The following is a 20,209-nucleotide window of genomic DNA, read 5'->3' on the forward strand; positions in this document are numbered from 1 at the left end:
CACCATGTTTCAGAAGTGCTCGTTAGGAGCACATTTGTACAGATCCTTAGAAGTTACCTTTGCAGTCACTTTCAAGACACAGTAGAAGTGAATCAGTAGTCTTTTATGTTCTACAGTCTTTAACACTCAAAAATCATCAAAACTAACATTTATTGAGCATATGCTAAATACCAAGTACTTTGAATATAAAGTTTCATAGAATCCTTACAGAGTTCCGAGCATCAAATGAATGATATTCTCATTTTATAAATGCAGAATAGGTAAATTCATCAGAGTCACATAACAGAAATTTTGGGAAAGGAAGAGATATCAACATAGGTCAGTTTGCCCCTACAAAACTAAGCATCTTTCACTATAGTTTTGTTTCTCAGTTTAGTATTGACTGTGCCAGATTTGAATCATAAGAACAAACTGTGCACAAAATCAAAAAGGTATTAGAGAAAAGTCTTCTCAAATGAGCACTTTGAAGGACCCACCTTTTATTTATGTGCATAAATTCTACTGTGTTTTCTCATATGCAGTCATACCTTCCCCTCTACAAGATTTTAAGAAATGTTTCAGTGTGAGAGCATTCATGGTATTCATTCAACAGTACTGTGATACTATGGAAGACACAGTGGGTTTGAAGCTTAAACCTAAGGAACTGGGGAGAATTAAACAGCCTGCTCTTCAGTAGGCACAACTAGAACTCAACTCATCTTAAAAGACCAAAGGCATACATAAGTGCTCACAGATTGCTTCGCAGTTTCCTGATTAGATAGATTTTATGTGAGTTGTAAAGGATTATTTGACAATTTCTACCTGACTTTTTAGGATTGAGTGAACATTGGAAGCTATGTGGGCAAACACCAGTCACAGCAGAGAATAATGTCTCTGATAATTGTAAGCTTTGACCTATCAAACTGGCAAGTAGGCAAGGGATTAATAAAAACTGAACTCATAAAGAAATAAAGCTATCCACATGTCCTGAGTACAGATTCTAATAGACATTAATCTATTCAAAATATGGTACTTATGGTTTAAAAGCAGAATTGTAATTATTTTCTACCTATTATTTAACGTTTCTATAGTTTAACATAAATCTGAATGCCAGCAAAATGTTCCCTTTCAGAAAAATAATAATTAATTCTTGAATTCTGAAATACAACAAAAAGTGGTGTTTTATTTACAATCATATTTATCGTATGCTTTGGCAGAATAAAGTTAAGGAAACCAAGTTTGGAAAAATATAAACAGATACTGATCTAGGGTTATAATTCAGTGGTAGAACAGTTGTCTAACATGTTTAAGGTCATGGGATCAATCCCCAGCATTACCCACTCCCAAGACCACACACACACAGAATAAAACAAAACAAAGAGAAAACACACAAAACCCAAAGGACTAAAAAGGCATACTCTAGAAGTTTCAAGTTTTTGGATTCCAAAATCTATCTGACTCTCCGTGTTCCTGGGATAGGAACAAGTTACATGAAGACAGGAAAACAAAGATGTCACATTTTCTTCAAATCTGAGGAATGCTCATTTATACTTTCAAATGAAGTAATTTTCCAGAAACTGAATATCTTATCCAATTGGATGATTTCCCTAAATATAATCATTCTCTCTCTCTTTCTTTCTCTCTCCTTCTTTTTAATGTTACTTTCTCTTAATCTCACTGACACAGTTGGCCAGAATCAAGTAATTTCCCTTGAAAGTAAAGAAATGTCAGCAAACCATCCCCTGAGTAATATTCCTGACTTGTTATAGATGATCACCAACATTCATAGAGAACTAACAGTACATTTTTTACATAGATGATTGCATCAACTGTTTTCATGGGCAAGTCAACATTATAGGAATCCTCAGGAAAGAAGCTATTTTGTTTATCATAATATTTGAAGCACCAGGACTGGTGCAGAATGATACTAAGTCACTGTCCTCTAGATTTCAGAACTGCTCTTTCCTCTTATGAAAAGAAGATGAACAAACTTGGTTCTGTTGTACAGTGGAATGGTATTAGTGGCACTGAAGAAAACCGAGACAAATTTTCTACACATTTTTCTCTTAGTGTCTACAATGAAAAATACTTGTAAATCCTTACTTTATAGTTGAAAATGTCCTACAAGGTAATCTTTTCTAAAATGATAGCATGGGATTGCACTTGGCATCAGTTCCACTTATCTGTTTCTACACCATTCCTTCCACAGCATTCCTTTCTGTTTCCTCCATCCCCATTCTACTCTCTGAAGCATGGGGTTTGATTCCTTTGCTTTCTAATGGTCTCAGAAATAATATCCCTCCTTAATAATGAGCCTCACATTCTGCTAGAGTACTTTCGTAGACCAAAAATGTCGATCATATACATGATTCCAGATCTTCCTGTTGAATTGCAGTTTGGATGGGAAGGAGGTCCGTTCATTTCTAGGCAGAGGGTTCCCACCCTACAATAATTATGACATGTTTTTAGTTCTCTCTCAATCTCAACTCAACTCTTTCCTGCCTGATGATCACAAAGTATCAGGGACAAAATAACAAGGTGTTAAATATGCAATACCTTGATTAAAATCTTAATTGTATTATTCTCATCGTACATTTAACTTGATAGGGTGGGGGGGTCCTAGGAATACCACACACGGTGCTAAGATTCACGAGTGAAAAAGGGAGGGGGTGATTATTGAAGTTTCCATTACTTGGGCAGGCACCATGAAAAAGGTCTGAGCTTTGTGGTGAGGAAGTTAAATCTCTCCTATCAAGGTTCTTCTGATTTGATTGAAATAATGTCTCAACGGCCTACAATATTCTTAAGTAGCATAGGACAATGTCAATAGATTGGACATCCTAAAATGTAATTCTTCATTAAAACCCAAAACATAACTTTAATGCCTACATCTGCTATGCTTTATGGTGAAAAACAAACAGAAACAACAAATAAAATACATATTAAAATGATAATAAAGTGATATATTGTATTAAAATTAGCAAAAATTCTGCTGAGATTTCACTCAGAGGCTTGATTTCACTGAGATTTGAAACTCAAATTTATATTCCTCCTACGTTCAGGAAATAAAAAAGAAAAAAAAAAGGAGAAATGGACATTGATAGCACCAGTTGACACTGGTAGTACTGAAATTGGTAGCACCTATTGGCACTTGGAAGAATAATAACAAACCTTACCAGTATGAAAACTTCCCAATATCTTAGTCTCCAGATTCCTCCTACTAGTTAATTTCTACTAAGTATGGGTAAGTGCATGTGTACAGAAGTAGAAACAGGCTACCATGGGAAAGAACTAGAAAGTAGCAAGTAACAGATTTAGATCCCAAGTCATTAGATAATATAATTAGCAGAGTCAAAAAGTTTAACAGCCATCAGTGAAAAGTTTAAAGAGAGGAAAAGTTGGAAACAAATAAGAAATGAGCAGGGACAAGAGAGTGTCTTAATGGAATGGTATTTTAGAAAAGGAAAAAGAACAACAGGTAACTTTAAGAAATTAAAGACATATTAATGAAAAATAATGCATCCAATAGGTCAGAGGGTACTAGGCATACGTGAAGAATCAATTATTTGAAGATAAAACCAAATAATTGCCCATAATGCAAGCTATTGTGTCAAAGATTAAAAATTATTATGAAAGGAGAGTAACAGATATGAGGACAGAATTAGAAATTCAAAGAATTAATTATCCAATACTGAACTAAAATAATTGAATAGAGAAGATGTGAAAGAAAATATTTGTTATGTTGAGAATTTCTAAAAACTAATGAATATATATAGATGAATAATACATATGAACTAAATATATAGGCACATGTGAACTAATTAATAGATTCAGGAAACCTAACAGATCAAGTACAGTACTTAAAAATTTCAATAACCAGACATCTGATTATAAAACTATAGAAAACCAGAGAAAATGAGATGATCTTAAAAGTAGCTTAGTGGGGGTAGAGGTGGTCAGAGCACTTGCAAAGGCAGGACCTAATGACAGGCATTTCAACAACAGCAACTGAAATCAGAAGACAAGAGTGAAGTGGTATGTTTGTGAATATTTAAAACTGGCTCTTCAGGGGGAAGAGACAGGGAGCATCCTGGCATGCAGGGTTTTGATTTCCACAGTATAAGCACCCCCAGTATCCATAATGCAAGGTACCAAGTAACACTGTGACATCACGGAATGCAGAGCCAGAGAAAAATGTGTTTTGTGCCTAATGTGAACCAGCATTGTCTCCACCACAACTCGAAACACTTTTTCAACATCTGAAGGAAAGTCTCCTTCAGTGTTGAATTGCATGTCTAGCAAACTGTCTTCTAAGATGAAAGTGAAATGAACCCCCTTTTTTTTCAGATAAAATTGACAGTCAAGGAACTTTCACACAGGAAAAAGGTAACTGAAAGGATTTGGTTCAGAAAGAAGAAAATCAAATATGGTAGAAAGTAGAAAGTAGGCACAGGAAGGAACTAGAAGTAAAAAGTGACAGTATTAGCAAATCAAAATATAAACAGTTTCTACAGAAAATATAATAATTAGGAGGGGGAAATTGGATAAGAAATAAACAAAAGTACATCCCGAATTTGCTTATTATTGATTGATTCATTTACCTGTCACTTGGGAAACTAAAATTGACCTGTTCTAGTGTTACAGCACTTAGGTTTCTGAATCCACATTTTATCCTAGAAATTATGTACCTTTTCTCAGTCTAGAGGGCCAGTGAAACAGCTAGTCATTTCCCTTCTTTATCAATTCTTTCTACGGTTGAGCAGTTATGATAGCACGGGGCACTCTCTGAAGCTGTTTTCCAGAGACTTCCTGTCTCTTGCAAGTTGACATGCTGTAGTGGAGCCACTGTGGCTTCTGGACTCTTGCTCACATCAGTAGGTAAGAAACAATCCCCCTGAGTGCTCCATTACTCCAATCAGAACTGCTAAGCAATCATTCCAGAAGGGCCTGACAAAAATCCACACTGTAAATCCTGACAGAATTTCATAAGAAGAAAGTTCCTTGTGCTGAGGTTATTCCCCCTTAAAATGCATAAACTTATCAGTGTTTTCTGCACTGTACTGTGACTGATAGAGTGACAAAGAACATGAGAGAATCACAAGAAAACTTGATCAATAGAATATAAGGGGGCAGAAAGAGTTCCAACTGTACAAGCAATCTGAAAATATGAAAGGACCAGCACTTGCTGATATGAAAAGCAGAGATGGCCAGATAAATTTAAAAATCAAAATTCAGCGGCATGTTCTTCATCAGATCATATATAGGGTTTAAAGAAAATATAGAAAAAGAAAGGTTGAAAGGACAAGACAATAAAAGATAGACTAGTCAAACAGTAACCAAGGCAAAGCTGTAATAGCTATATCATTAATAGACAAAATAGATTTAGTCTCAGAAGACATTATAAAAGTTAAAAGAGATCATTTATGTGTGATAAATGTTCCATTAATTGAGAAGATATAAAAATTTCAATTTTGCATGTACGTAATAAATACCTTTATATAGAAAAGTGAAAATTCACAAAACTTACAATAGAAAAAAAATCCACTATTATATTAGATCCCAATCATTTTTCAATCATCCAATTTCTTTACTTCATGTCTTCAAGTAAAATACAAGTAAATTAAAATAAAAAAGTGAAAGCTTTCAAATAAATTCATTTAAAAATTAAGCAAAAATTATATTATTCAATTGCTTACCAATTTACCTCCTCAAGTTTCTATATAGCTATAAATCCCATTCTCCACTCTAGTCATATATGCATTTTAGCATTTTCTGTATCAGAAATTTTAGTACTAAATCTTTGATATGAAGGAATGGAAAGGTCCAGATTTGAACCACTAAAATTCTCAATGAATGTAATTTACTTATTCATTTATTTTAGCAAAGCACATTGTACAGGTTACAGTAGAACAACAGACCTGTGACTTTACCCAGGACAAGAGACCTTTTAGTCCTGAACTCCACTGCTGGGGAAAAGTTATAATTGAGCCGGAACTGCTGGTCCATCTGTTTGAAAACAGAAAACAAAGGTCCATCAGCCATGGTCCTAAGATAAAGGGCATAAAACACACTCATCTGAACTCTGAAACCCCCTGGGATCTTTTCTCAGGAGAGAGTAGAAATTTCTCACTAATTTTCTCATAATGTATATAAAATACTTCTTTCTTCATTGTGAAATAATGGCTTTCACAGATATCTCCCCAGAAATTCTATAGAACCTTTGACAGGTATTTATCTTCTCACTGAGATTTTCACACCAAATTCTTTGCTGTAAACAAGTAAATAAACAAACCTGCTGAGGCACTTTCTGTACAGTGTTAACACTGAATGGGAATAGGGAGTCATTTCCCATTGCTCTCCACTTCTCCCCTTTTGTCCTCAGGTCTCCTTTCTGCCCTAATTCTGACCTGGTCTCATCAAGGTGTGGATTGAGGAATATCCTGGCAAAGGACTATAGTTTGACCAAACATTTGGCTCCAGGAAGAGAGACTAACTAGGCAGATGCCAGGGACATAATTGGCAGACCACTCATACTTTGCAAAATTGAGCAAAAGTCACTATTGTGGTTGGCTGGACTGCATTTCTAGGGTCTTCAGAGATCCTTCCCTGCCTCCATTGCTAATTCCAGCACTTCCTGTTTCCCCTCTTCCTTGTTCCTAGGCAGCACTCCCCATCAGTTATGGTTTGGATGTGTGGTATCTCCCAAAAGCTCATGTGTGAGACAGTGCCAAAAGGTTCAGAGGAGAAGTGATTGGATTGTAAGAGTCTTCAACCAATCAGTGATTTAATCCCCTGATAGGGATCAACGGAGTGGTAACTGAAGTGGTAGGGTGTGACTGGAGGAGGTGAGAATTGGGGTGTCGCTTTAGGTATATATTTGTATCTGGCCAGTGGACTCTCTGCTTCCTGATCACCATGATGTGAGCTGCTTCCCTCCACCACCTTCTCTCACCATGATGTTCAGCCTCACCTGAGGAATGGAACTGGCCTTCTATGGACTAAGATCTCTGAAACTGTGAGCCCTTAAATAAACTTCTCCTCTACAATTGTTCTGGTCAGATATTTTAGTCACAGTGACAAAATAGCTGACTAAACACTATCCATCACCACACTTATTTTAGTCTACTCAAGTCCAACCTGTTTCTTCCAGTCTCTACTCTTATATCTATATAATGCTACCCATAGAAACGCTGCTTGTTATCTTGACTTCACCTGTAAGAAGAGGAAACTAAGACCTCCCAGGCTGTGTGCCTACCTTGCACATCTCAGGGAGCAGCAGATCTGGGACTAATATCCAATCTTTCCATTTCCCTTCTTCCTTGACTTTCTTTCTATATCTGTTTACTCTTAGTGATTCTTCTCAGTGACCTCCTGGTCCTGAGGCAGTTTCTTCTATGGCAGAAATCACTGGCTATGAACTATGGTACATGATCACATGCTTTATTACCATTTTATGAATGGAATTGCTCTGTAATATTTGCAACTTATTGAACAATTGTATGTGTGAGACATGATACCAATGCATACTTCCAAAGTTATTTCTCTCTGGAATACTATGAATTCGGTTTTATTATCACCATGTTACAGATGGAGAGATTGATGTCACAAAGATCAATGACTTGACCATTGTCATCTAGGTCACCCAACATAAGACATTATATCTGTTTTACTTGTCATACCTCAATAAGTATTTGAGAAACTTGTAAATGATCACTGTATCCATTTTTGAATCTCTAGTGTATATTTTGAATACTTTGAAATAACTGACTATGGTGTGCCAGACTGTAAGGACCCCACAAGTTCACTTCATTCAGAAGGTTTCTGTGGGTTCATGAGATTAGCTGCCTTCTTTTTCATTTTTACCATGACTTTTTCTGTTTCTAACCTTGCATTTAATATATTGCAGTATAATGATCTAACTCTCTGTCTCCCGACATTAACTTATTGGCTCTTTGAGGGCTCAGATCACATATATCCACATGTTTTCTGTAGGTCATAGCACAGCAACTGGCAAAGTTTGCTGAGTTTTACTGAACATCCTGTATTCTATCTGGTGAGCTATGAGGACAGAGTTCATCGTAGTACAAGGGTATCTCTGGTGTGCCCCACACCTTAAGCTACAACAGAAGGTATTCCTCACTCTTGGTTCACATTCTTCATCTGTTTAATTCTCATGGGTTTGGATTCATCCCTTGACCCAGAGGAGTTTTCTTCCTGTTCTATTATAGAGATCTCTCCTGCCTCCTTCTACTCTGCTTTCAGGGTTCTCCTTTCCAGCAGCAGACAGAACACTTCCCCTCATGCTTTACTGCCCAGGTAGGAGAAGGGTTAAAGTGAACAATGATTTCCTGCCAAGTGAAGAGTAGTAGCAGGATTCTCAGAACTGTAGGCTGATTTGAGATTCCTCTGGTATCTCACCCCCTCACCAGACCTCCTCACCTCATCACCAGGCCCAATAGGGCCAGTTTACATCCACAAGTAGTTCCCTGGACAATGACCCTCTGCTCAAATGGCACACATGGAAGAGCCAATTATCCAAGAACCTGAGCTATTCCTGCCTTACTGTTTTTCTTCAGGCTCCTTTGTACTTTAACCAGATGACAAATGAAGGAGAAAAGTGAGTAAGTGATACTCAAACAGGCTTTTAGTGAAATGAATGTCTATAAAAGGTATGAAAGGAAGTGGGATGACTCAAAGAAGTCTTCACATTACTAATGCACTGTGAATGCCTTGGGGGATGATTCCAGTCCTAGCATAGAGGAAGGGCACCTGCATGCTAATACTGTGTGTTAGTCAGCTTTTTGTTACTATGACCAAAATACCTGAGAAGAACAACTTGGAAGAGAAAAATTTTATTTTGGCTCATAGTTTCATAGGTTCTGTATATGGTTGGCTAGCTCCAAGGCAGGAGCATTGTGGAGGAAGATAGAGGAAAGCTGTCAGCTCATGGCAGCTAGGAAAGAGAGAATGGAAAGTGTCAGGGAGAGACACAGTTGAAGCCACTCCTCCAGTGACCTACTTCCTCCATCCATGCCCCCTGCATATAATTTTCAGTTGTCCACTCAGCTACCAAGGCATTAATCCAGCAAAGGGATTGATCCACTTGTGAGGTCAGAGGCCTAATTATTGCCTAAAACCTATATCTCTGAACCTTACTACTGAGTGGATCATGCTTAAAAAAACATGAGCTTTGAAGGGGATATTCCAGATTCAAACCATAATATACTGGTTCAGGTGTTGATTACCTATCCGAAAAATTAAGCAAATGCCTAGGGCAAAAATAAAATAAAAGGGAGGTACACAAAGATTTCTTTACAGGACTCCATTGTCTATGATATGGACTAAGAAATTTTTGAGGTAGCTAGTGGGAAATGCATCATTTTTGTCACTCTTCCTTATGTCTATTTTATTATTTAGTATTGTTTTGCTCTGTATTTACAATTGGTGAAGTACTGTAGTCTTTTAAGCCTTAAATTTAAAGTTTTCATTGTGGTCTAGAGAAAGTCTGCTAATCTCAGAACCAAGAACACTAAGTATCCTTATCAAATTATTAAATAAATGGGGAAAGGAGGATAATGGAAAAATCTTTTTTGAGCGAGGTCTAGATGCAGTACTTTGTGTGTGGTCCTTTAGTTACATTCTTTCTAATAATCTTTACAAGGTCTGACTCAGACTGGTTGTATTCATCCTCATATATATATATATATATATATATATATATATATATAGAGAGAGAGAGAGAGAGAGAGAGAGAGAGAGAGAGAGAGAGAGAGTAGACACAGATATATAAGTAGACTCAAGGTCAGAAAGATGAGTAACTTTTCTAAGATCACAGATCATGAGTGACAGAGCATGATTCTCACTTGAGCCTGTGTCCCTGCAGGGATGCTTCTTAGCCTCAGGATCTTTATCTCTCAAAGGAAAGTATTAAAGAGTTGGTTTAAGACAATGAGTCCTCCTTTACAGCTTAGTATTCTGTTGACCTGTCTTGTTTAAACTGACTTAATCTATATAATATTATCAGGTGCATTTTATATAATGACACTGAAGTTCACCTTTACCATCAGGGCATGGGGTGGGAGTTGCATATGAGCCTTAAAAAATTCAAGACAGGGATAGGGATATAGCACAGTAGTAAAGTGCTCGCCTAGCATGTATGAGGCCCAGGGTTTGATCCCAGTATTGCCCAGACCCAACAAACAAACAAAAGAAAATCACTAGCCAATTCCAAGTCTCAAATCATTGCCAAGAGTCCTCATTCTGGGCAGCAAGCCCAGGCCCCATGTTCTCCTTTCAATGGTCACAGAGAGCAGAGTTGATGAGACTCAAGGCCAGGTGTTGTGGGGGAATATAGTTTTAGAGATTGCAGTGTAGTTGGATGCTTATAGTGATAGCTGTCCCCTCTCCTCTAGCAGTTTCTGGGTAGTACCTGAGACTTCCCCCACAGGGGTGGGAGTGAGGCAGGGGATGTAATCCTAACCTGCTTCTCTAGGTTTTCACTAAAGTGCTTGTTCTAGTGGGTAGAAGAGGAAGAGCTCTAAATTGGGTGAGGGAAATGAAAGTTACAGGGACAAAAGTGTGTTTTGTTCCTGTGCCATTAAACTTACTTAAAGTTAAAAGCAAAAGTCTTTGCCTGACCTTCTTTTTGCTGCTTCAGTACTTTGGAAATAACATGTTTTCATCAAATATGTGCTTATTACTGAGTACAAATTATTTAGATGGAAGAGGGAAAAAAAATGTACCCTTATTGTCCTATCTGTTTTTGTGGAAAAGAAAAAAAGAAAAATAAAGGAGAATAAAACAGACTTATGTTCAAATGGCCAAGAGAGCACTCCCCAGTTTTTCCATGGGGTTCGCAGTCAAAACAAAGTCAGAATAGAAGTCATCATAACTGTTCTTTTCATACCCAGTTTGGCCCCAACCTAAAATTGCTCACAGATTGCCCCTCTACTTATCTAAGCAATAAATGTTAGAGGTAAACCCATTAAATTCTGATAACTCTAGATTTACTTGAACCACATATTTGATAATTATTCCTGAACTTCTATTTACTTCAGATAAGTAATAGCCATCCTTCTATATTCCACAGCCAAAAGTTTACCCAATGCTGCCAATGCTACTTCTCTGAACTTTCTCAGATTTTTCTCTCATTGGCTCCCACACTGCACTAGTTATGACTCCCATGATCTCTTCCTGACTGGTTTTGGATTTATATCTCCACACTCCCAAATATGTCTTTCAGTCCAATGATCACAGGGAAGCCACGAAAGTGGCAATTCAGCCATGCTACTCCCATTCATAAAATCCAGTGGTTTCCCTCCTCTTCTAGACAAGGTCAGTTCAATCTCCTTCACATGGGGACTTCAGCCCTGTGAAATTCATCCATGTAGTTAAAAAATATTTATTGAGAACTTTTATATGTCAAGCACTGCTTGGTAATGTTGGGGTTCTGTGATAATGAAGACATACAAAAATCCCTGTTCTCATAAAACTTACATTTTAGAGGATAGAGATCAGACAGTGAATTCTATAAATAAGTAAATTCCATTGTATGTTGCATAGCATCAGGTGATATGAGAAAACGGTAAGGCAGGCTAGGGTAGTAGGAGCTTAGGGTTTAAGTCAAGGAGACAGGTTTCAATATGCCAGAATTGAAGTTAGATATGCATTTGGGATTAATTCATCCGCATAGACATGACATTTGAAAATAGGAAGTTGAATGAGATGAGCTGATGAGAAAGTGTGCCTACAGAACAGAATGAATCTGAAGTCCTACTGTGCTCTAGTGGATATAGCTTAAAGAGATGAGGGAGAACCAATTAGAGACCAGAATGACTCACAGAGGCAGAAAAATGACAGGCAAGAAGGGTATCCTGCAAGCAATTGAGATGTCATTTAAGTCCCAAGGGTGGAGATGAATCATTGTGTCAATGCTACTGAGAGGAAAAGTAAAAGTGACACCAAGACAGGACCACTAGTTTCTTCAGTATTAGGTCACTGGTGACTCAAGAAGTACAATTTTGGTGCAGCCCAGTGGGGGAGCCTCATTTGTGTGGGTTTAAGGAAAAGTAATGGGTAATTTGAAAACTAAATATAAGAGTAACATTTCCAAAAAAAATCAGATGATGAAATAAGAGAAAAAATGGGACAGTCTATGAAGTCAGGTAGGAAAGATATTTCTTCCACTGACCCAGAAAGCTTTTTTTTGTTTGATGGTTTGTTTATTTTGCTTTGGTTGTTAATGCATGCGATAATTGCCTGTCTTATGCTTTGGGGAGCCATTTAATAGAGATGAAAAAATAGTAAAAAGGCATAGAAGAGAATGCTAGAGTGAGGTTTGTGGGCAGGCTAGAGATCTGTCCCACTGGTAGCACGATTCTCTAGAATCATGAACCATTCAAATTCAGCAACACAAGGAGAGAGCAAAAGACATAGGTGCAAGTAGGTGCATAATATGCCACTGAAAGTGTATGGACATTCTCTTCTGAATGCTACATTGTTCACAAAAGAAGAAAGCAAAGTTATGTGCCAATAGTGGAGATGAAATTACAATTGTTAGTGTTATAAGAAGAGTTTAAAATGGCCAGGTTGAAAAACAGGAGAATGGATGGCTTAAAAAATATGGAGTGATTGTTAGACAGATTTCATGGGTCCCTTGAGGTTATTATTGAAGAGGGGATAGTCTAGACTCTGCCTATTCTTTGCTGTGACTGACCCTCATGTACTGTCTGACCTATATGCAAAGACGACTAAAATTTCATAGAATGCCATACACAATCCTCTTTCAGAAAACTCTTCCAGTACTCATGTGGACCCTCATTCTGGGCCCTTCCCTCCCCCTTCTCCAACTAGTCAATTCCTATTCAGCCTTCAAGGGTTGGTTTTCTCCTAACTTCCTCTAGAAGGTGTATGGTTTGGATGTGGTGACCCCCAAAAGCTCATGTATGAAACAGTGCAAAGTTTGGAGGATAAATTATTGGGTTATAACATTACCTACTCAGTGAATTGATCTGTGATGGGATTAACTGCCTGGTAACTGGAGGCAGGTGGGGCGTGACTGGAGGATGAATTCATTGGATGCGTGGCTACAGGGTATATATTTTGTATCTGGAGAGTGGATTTTTCCCTCTTTCTGCTTTCTGATCATCATGTGAACTGATTCCCTTTGCCACACTTTTCTGCCATAATGTCCTGACTCACCTTGAACCCAAGGAATGGAGCCAGCCACTTATGGACTGAGACCTCTGAAACCGTGAGCCCCTAAATAAACCTTTCCTCCTCTACATTTGTTCTGGTCAGATCTTTCAGTCGCAGCAGTGAGAAAGCTGACTAAAACAGGAGGTAGTACTGAGATCCATTTGTGACCTGTGCCCCACTCACCTGTCTCATATCACCTGTGCTCACTACCCCATAGCTCTTAGCACATTTTGTTAGTCCTCTTTCCTATGTGCCTTCCCCACTATAATCTACTTATCAAACTCAAGCAAATGTTAGAGTTACCTTCTGCTTACCCCTCTGGAATAGTTTTGGAATATGTAGATCTACATGTGAGGCTCGAGATTTTACATTGCTAATGAGGTCCCCTGGGTGATGCTGAAGCTAGTGGGAAGTGAGAGCGCATCCTCTGAGAGCCTCTATGAGCGTTGGTCCAAGACTGAGGCCATGTGCTGCATATTGATAACCCCAGCACTTGGCTCTGCACTTGGCTTAGGTCAGAAGCTCAGAATAGCTTGATTGAGGATCCATCGCACCTTGGAAGAGTAGAAAGAATGAAAGCAAGGTACCTGAATGGCAAGCTCTCTCCCCTCTCGGTTAATCTTCAGATGGTGCATCTTTCTATTGGCAAAGTTCTCTACATCGATGGTGAATACATGTGTTTCTTCCTTGCCTAGCTGATAGCGAACCTGTAAACTTCCTTGAAAGAAAAAAAAATAAAAATTAGAATTAAGAATAGTAATTACAAAATGCAGAGGCATGATCGATCACACTGTCATTTTAACTGGTCGTTTCCATTTTCTAGGGACTCATGTCTCATTCTAGTCACAATTTAAACTTTTAAAATATATTGTATGTGTTTATCATGGTCCAAACAGCAAATTTAAAGCATGTGCATATGGTGTGTTATCAGTAATTAAAAAGTCAGTTTGAAAAACAAACCCATCATGAACTCAATTTGTGATTGGACTGTGAGAAATTTTAGTAAAAGATAGTTAAGATATTTTTTTGTTCTGTTAACTTCCTACAACTTCTTGTATCTCTCTTCTTCCCACTGGCCTTCATCCTTTTAGATTTAAAAAGAAGAGGAAAAGTTCCTGGCGTTCTCATCTGCTGATATAAAATGCCTCTGATGATTGTTGTGTGGTGCATTTAGGGTACAGTGACCAATTTTAACCCCTTATGGTCCATGGGGACATTCAAATTTCACTAGGATAGTGTTTTTCAAATAGCTGTTCATTAGCCTCTGGAGGTTAGGAAATCAATTTAAGGCATCTCAGTCGACATTTCTTACAAAATGGAACAGAATTGGAAAGGAAATATGAGAATCCCAAAAGACATATTAAGGACAAGAAGGGAATTAGTTTTGTGAGGAGAGGAAGGAGAGAGAGAAACAGAGAGAGAGAAGGAGGGATAGGAAATATGACATCGCAATGCAAAACGATTACTTATGGATCATATTTTTAAAAGTCTGAAAATCATTCTGTATGAGAAAAACAATGTGGGGAAGAATAAACATTTATTGAGTGGCTACTTTTTCATATATGATTTTTATTTTACCCTCTCTCTAACATGATTGGCTGAGGCAGTTGAGCCCGAGTAGCCCAAGTGTACAGAGCATGTCCTTTTTTTTCCCACTCCAAGGGTCATCTGCTCTGTTGTCATTGGAGGCCTTACCCACAGATCCCAAAAACTTTTTCTGGGCATACAGAGGGACAGGAAAACTTGCAATCAAGGAACAGTGTCATAAGCTGGGGTCATTAGACAGAAAGGTACATTTACTCAAATTTGGTCCAAGATGCATTAAGGTGACTCTTCCTTATCCCTTTAGTCTGTCATTCTCCAGAAATATCTTCTTGACTTTCCCAGTCCATATTTTTCCTAAACTGCCACAGGACAACAATAGGTTCATGAGTAAACTATATGTCCGTGACTGATCTCAGGGCTTACCCAAGCACTGGAACTTTCTTTTTTCTTCTTTCTCTCTTTCTCTCTCTCTCTCCCCTTCTCCTCTCTCTCTCTCTCTCTCTTCCCCCCTGCTCTCTCCCTCTTGCCCTCCTTTCTTCCCACTCCTTCCCTCCCAGATGGTTTTAAAAATAAATTTCTTCTTGTGAAATTTCAGAGTGCATAAATGTGAAATAACATTTCAAAATAGTCTAAAACTAAATGGAACAAAATGATTTGGGGCGATAACACCATCACCCAACAGTCAGTCAACAGGCAAAGCTTTATATAGCTAAATCTGCTTTTTTCTGGATCCTTTTTAATTCTAAGAATCTGGATATTTTAATATTTAATTTGACCCAATAAAATAAATCAGTGTGTGATAATTTTATGCCAGGCATGGTGATAAATACCACATTCTTCAGGCTATTCGGATTCCTTGCTGTTATGGTAATTTATGCTTGCACAGGTGTTATTTACATATTTTTCCCTTTTAGAAGTTGCTTCCATTTTATGCATCTTTACTAACAAGGACTTCACAATCATCCCTCTTAGGTATCAGTAATCTCCATTACTCTGAGATATCTTAGGTATCAGTCCCTTTCCATTACAGTACTCTGAAGCATCTCCAGCATCCTAATTTGTGATGAAAACACTTTAACTAGTTCTTTTAGTGCTCAGTACTTCTTAACTTCTCAGAAATTCTGATGACATCCATGCCTCTCAAAGTACCCCAATACCATATTCTGAAACCCCTTGTTAACTCATTTTCCCAGACTCTTAAGAGGAGAAAATTCAATTCAGAACTTTTTAAAATAAATCTTTGGGAGGCATGGGGGTGAGACGAGAAGGATCCTGTATTGGTGCAAGGAATGAATTAATCACCTTCTGCGGCATCTTCTTCAGCTGTTTGGTCAGGGAACTAAGATGCTGCCCTCTGGAGATTTAGCAGGTCACTGAGCCTCCTGTCAAGTACTTTCAAGTTCACTTGTCTCTGCAGAATCCTCAGTCCCAGAGCTAATTCTCCTTTCCTCTGACCCTCCTCTGCCTCCCATATTTGCTTCATCTGCCTACTTCCATCTTCTCTGTAGTGTTTCCCAGTCTTATTCACATGTAGACTTGCACCAGTGGTAAAAACAGCAATTTACAGTCCTATATACCATGGACTGACAAAAAATAAACTAACTGTCCTAACAGAGAGTGCATTAGAATTTTGCCAATACATTGTTATTTATTTCTCTTCTATTTGGTCTCAATAGTTTTTTTTTTTCTTTTGTTAATATTTATTAACACCACTACAATGTAAAGGTCACCTATTATTTTACATGTGCATATGGATAGAGATAAGATGTTCACAATCTGTAAATTAAAAATAAATCTGATTTGCTTCTCATTTGGGTTGTTTTTTCCAAATATGCTCTTGGAATACATATATTTATAATGGAATGACCTTTTGTTAACAGCAAGTACCTTATAAAAATTTTAGTGTCCTATTAATATTGGTGCACTCAAGTTATATCTAGCTTCTTTTTCTTTTTTAAAAATGTTTTCAGGCAAAATCCATACCATTTCATTTAGAACTAAATACCAATATTATCAATATCATTTAAAAAAACAAGAGTAGAAAATCTATATGTTTTTTAAAAGTGACTTAAACATAACAATAAGTAATCTTCCAATGGAAGGTAATCATATTCTGTTAATATTTCTCTGAATTTTCTGGACTGAGCTATATTCCCTGGCTTAGTAGATAAATTTCATCATGATTGCCTTCCTGTTCACTATTCTGCTTTCATTTGAAAGGTTGTTTGTTTTTATTTTCTTAATTTTAAAGTTGTAGAAAAAAAAAAAAAAACAGAGGTTCTGTGAAGTGAGTAACTTTTCAATGTGCAGAGTCAGATTTAGAAAATAAATCTGGTTGTTTCTAAAGATCACAAGTTTCCTGTAGACCACAGCAGCCCTGAGTGATCATCTTTGACCAGAAAGGTTTCCATGATGATCATTCTGGTTAGATTTTCTACCACTAAACTTCAGACTGCAGCACAAAGTTGTCTCTTCCAGAAAGCACTCTCTGGCTTCTATAGGCTGACCTTGCTCCAGTAGGCTCTCTGATCACCTTTGTTCAAAAATGTACTGTGTGTTGTCTACTTGCAGATTCCTCACATCTATCTGTAAACTCCTCAGAGCTCAGGATGTGTCTTATCCATCTTTCATTTCCAGGGTTTGGTCCATGTTGAGTACTCCATAAATTGGAGGGGCTAGGGAACAACCCGATTCTGGATAGCACTTATGTTCAGTAAGACCAGAGACCAATCATTCTGAGATACTGTCTCACCCAAATTGGTCTAGAATTGTGTGTTCATCTACCTGGAAAATCCCAAAGGTGGCATGCCAAAGGAACTTAACAATTCCTTGTGGTCCCATCTGGAGTTGAGCAGAACCTGTGCTGGTTTAGCCTCCTCACCTGTGTCTGAGAACGTCAGGTCTCAGGAAATTCATTAGGTTTGCATGCCACCAACTGTCATGAGTGTCGTACTTCTTGTCAGTATTTAGGGTTCCATACCTCTGAATTTGCCTTATATTATGAATCCAGTTTTTGAAATATAAAATCAGAAGACTTTATTCAAGTGGGAACTAGCAAAGAAACAGATAAACTTGGAGTTGCTTGCGTGGGATTAAGGACTAAGAGAGCCCCTCTGTCACTGTTACTGCCTTGTCCCCTTCCATCCTGTCCCTACCCCACAGCCTCATTTGACCAACAGAATTCCTTGGTTTCTCAGGAGGACAGTGGAAAATACTTGACCCTTCAAAAAGACAACTCATACCACTGGGACTTAGTAACATCTTCCCTAGACAGCTTATTATATCACTGATGTGAGTCCCACAAGCCTGAACCCAGAGCACAGCCCCTCTCTCAGACCTGATCCTTGGTACCCTCACACTCCAGATGACACATCTGACAAATTTATCACTGAGTCTTATTAGGCTTTAAGTTGATCAATGATGACTCTGTACATGTCTAGGTAGACAAAACTGACTCAGGAAAGAGCCCTATAGGTTACAGAGAAACTGTACTTACTTCGGGAGATGTTGAGCCTGCTTTCAAAGATGCCCTAATAATCAGAAAAGGAAGTCAAGTAGTTTGTAGCAAGATATTTTGCTATTTATATCCTGCTGTAAATCAAGAATTGAAAAGTCAAAATAATATTCAGTTTGTCATCTCAAATAGATCTTAGGTAAAGTTCCTTGTCCCTTCGTTGTTCAAGAACACCATTTTCTGTTTTACTGTCTCACATTTAGTATACCTATTCTAGCCTGTCTCCCACACTTACCATTAGTGTGTACATTATAAGACATAGTTGGCCATGTGACTATAGTACCTAAAATATTCCAAGGATTCCTAATGCTTCATGATGTTTAACTTCTTAACTTTATATTCTTACTCTTCCAATTTCATCACATATATATTGTTCATATGTTAATTTCACTTGAGCACTCTCCATCCTCCTCCCCAAAACTGTTCTTCCTCTGTGAATCTGTATGACTTTGCTTCGTCTTATTTTTGTTTTCTTCTCAGCTGAACAGACCCCTCCATACTGCTTTCATATGAATGTCTGGCACACTACCCTGCATTGTTGAGACTCAGTTCTTGTGGCCCAGGTCTCCACTTGCGCCACGTTATTGTCACTGTTCCCATTTTGTAATGACAATCTCAATTTATGATGGCTCCTTTGTCTTTCTCCTTCTCTTGAATTCAAGCTCCCCAGGATGTATATTTGCTTTTTTCATCATTGTATCTATAAGGTATAGTATATGGCCTTAGTATACAGAATACATTTATTGAATAAAATAACCACTCTGCAGAATGTTATCACCACATTCCCCAAATTACAAATAAATGTTTATTCAATGTTTGCTCTGTATAAGACACCAGAGAAACAAATAGCCATATAAAATGTTTCTATCTTTCAGGAGTTTGAAAGAGACTAAAGCAACTGACATACTTTGTGTGATAATGTGCCCACTATGTATAAGATATTTTACCTGGTGTATGAGGTCAAACTGGAATGTCCCTCAAAGATTCACATGTAGAAGACTTAGTTCTCAGTGCCCCTGTGTTCAGTGGGGGGATTTTACGAAATGATTTAACATGAGGGCTCTGAACTCATCAATGGATTAAGCAATTGATGGATTCATAGTTGGATGTTATTATTGGGAGGCAATGGAACCCGTAGGAGGTGGGGTCTAATTGGATGACATTGGTCACGGGGGGAGTGCCCTAAAATGGATATTTTTTATAACCATTTTCTCATTTTCTCTCTCTGCTTTCTAGCTTCCATGAAGTGAAGAATTTTGCTCTGCATTGCCCTTCCACCATCATGCATTGCCTCACCACAGGTCTAAAATCATACAGTCAACTAACTATGGACTAAAACTCTGAAATCATGAAACAAAATAAATCTTTCCTCCTCTAAGTGGATTTTCTCTGGCATTTTATGATGGCATTGAAAAGACAACCTATGCACCTTGCACTAAATATAATTATTTTTCAACTCCTAACATTAGAAAATGGAATTTCAGGGATCCTGAAGAGGGAAGGCAATCTTGAAGAAAGAACTAAAGATATCACACCTGCTACTTTCAAACTGTATTGAAAAACAACAATAATCAAAATAGCATGGTACTAGTATTAAAACAGACACATAGACCAATGGAACAAAATAGAGAACTCAAAAATAAATCCACATGATATGGCAAAATCATCCTTGAGAAGGGTACCCAGAATACACAAAGGGGTAAAGGAGAGTTTCTTCAGATATTGGTCTTGGAAAAACTGGATATCCTCCTTCAAAAGAAATAAAATTGAAAACTATACAAAAGTTAATTTCGAGTGGACTGAAGACTTCAATGTAAAGTCTAAAATTGTACAATTAGAAGAAAACATGGAAGGAACACTCTGTAACATCAGTCTTGGCAATGATTTCTGGATATACAACAAAAGCATAGAAAACAAAAGTAAAAAGTAATAAGTAGAACTAAATCAAACTAAGAAGTTTCTGCACAGCAAAGA

At 37.7% G+C, this 20,209-nt stretch overlaps 1 protein-coding gene across 1 annotated transcript in view; it reads right to left on the reverse strand.

Annotated features, from left to right (window-relative positions):
* The window catches only part of CNTNAP5 (contactin associated protein family member 5), an 861,232-nt gene that overhangs the window by 45,101 nt on the left and 795,922 nt on the right, over positions 1 to 20,209 (reverse strand). The window contains exons 20-21 of the mRNA XM_079133610.1: positions 13,764 to 13,894; positions 5,898 to 5,985 (exon numbers count right to left, since the gene is read on the reverse strand). Coding sequence (XP_078989736.1) covers positions 5,898 to 5,985; positions 13,764 to 13,894 — 219 coding nt within the window. The remainder of the gene's footprint in view (positions 1 to 5,897; positions 5,986 to 13,763; positions 13,895 to 20,209) is intronic.

Source organism: Sciurus vulgaris (genome assembly GCF_902686455.1).
Source record: "Sciurus vulgaris genome assembly, chromosome: 3".
In the NCBI taxonomy this organism is placed as follows: Eukaryota; Metazoa; Chordata; class Mammalia; order Rodentia; family Sciuridae; genus Sciurus; species Sciurus vulgaris.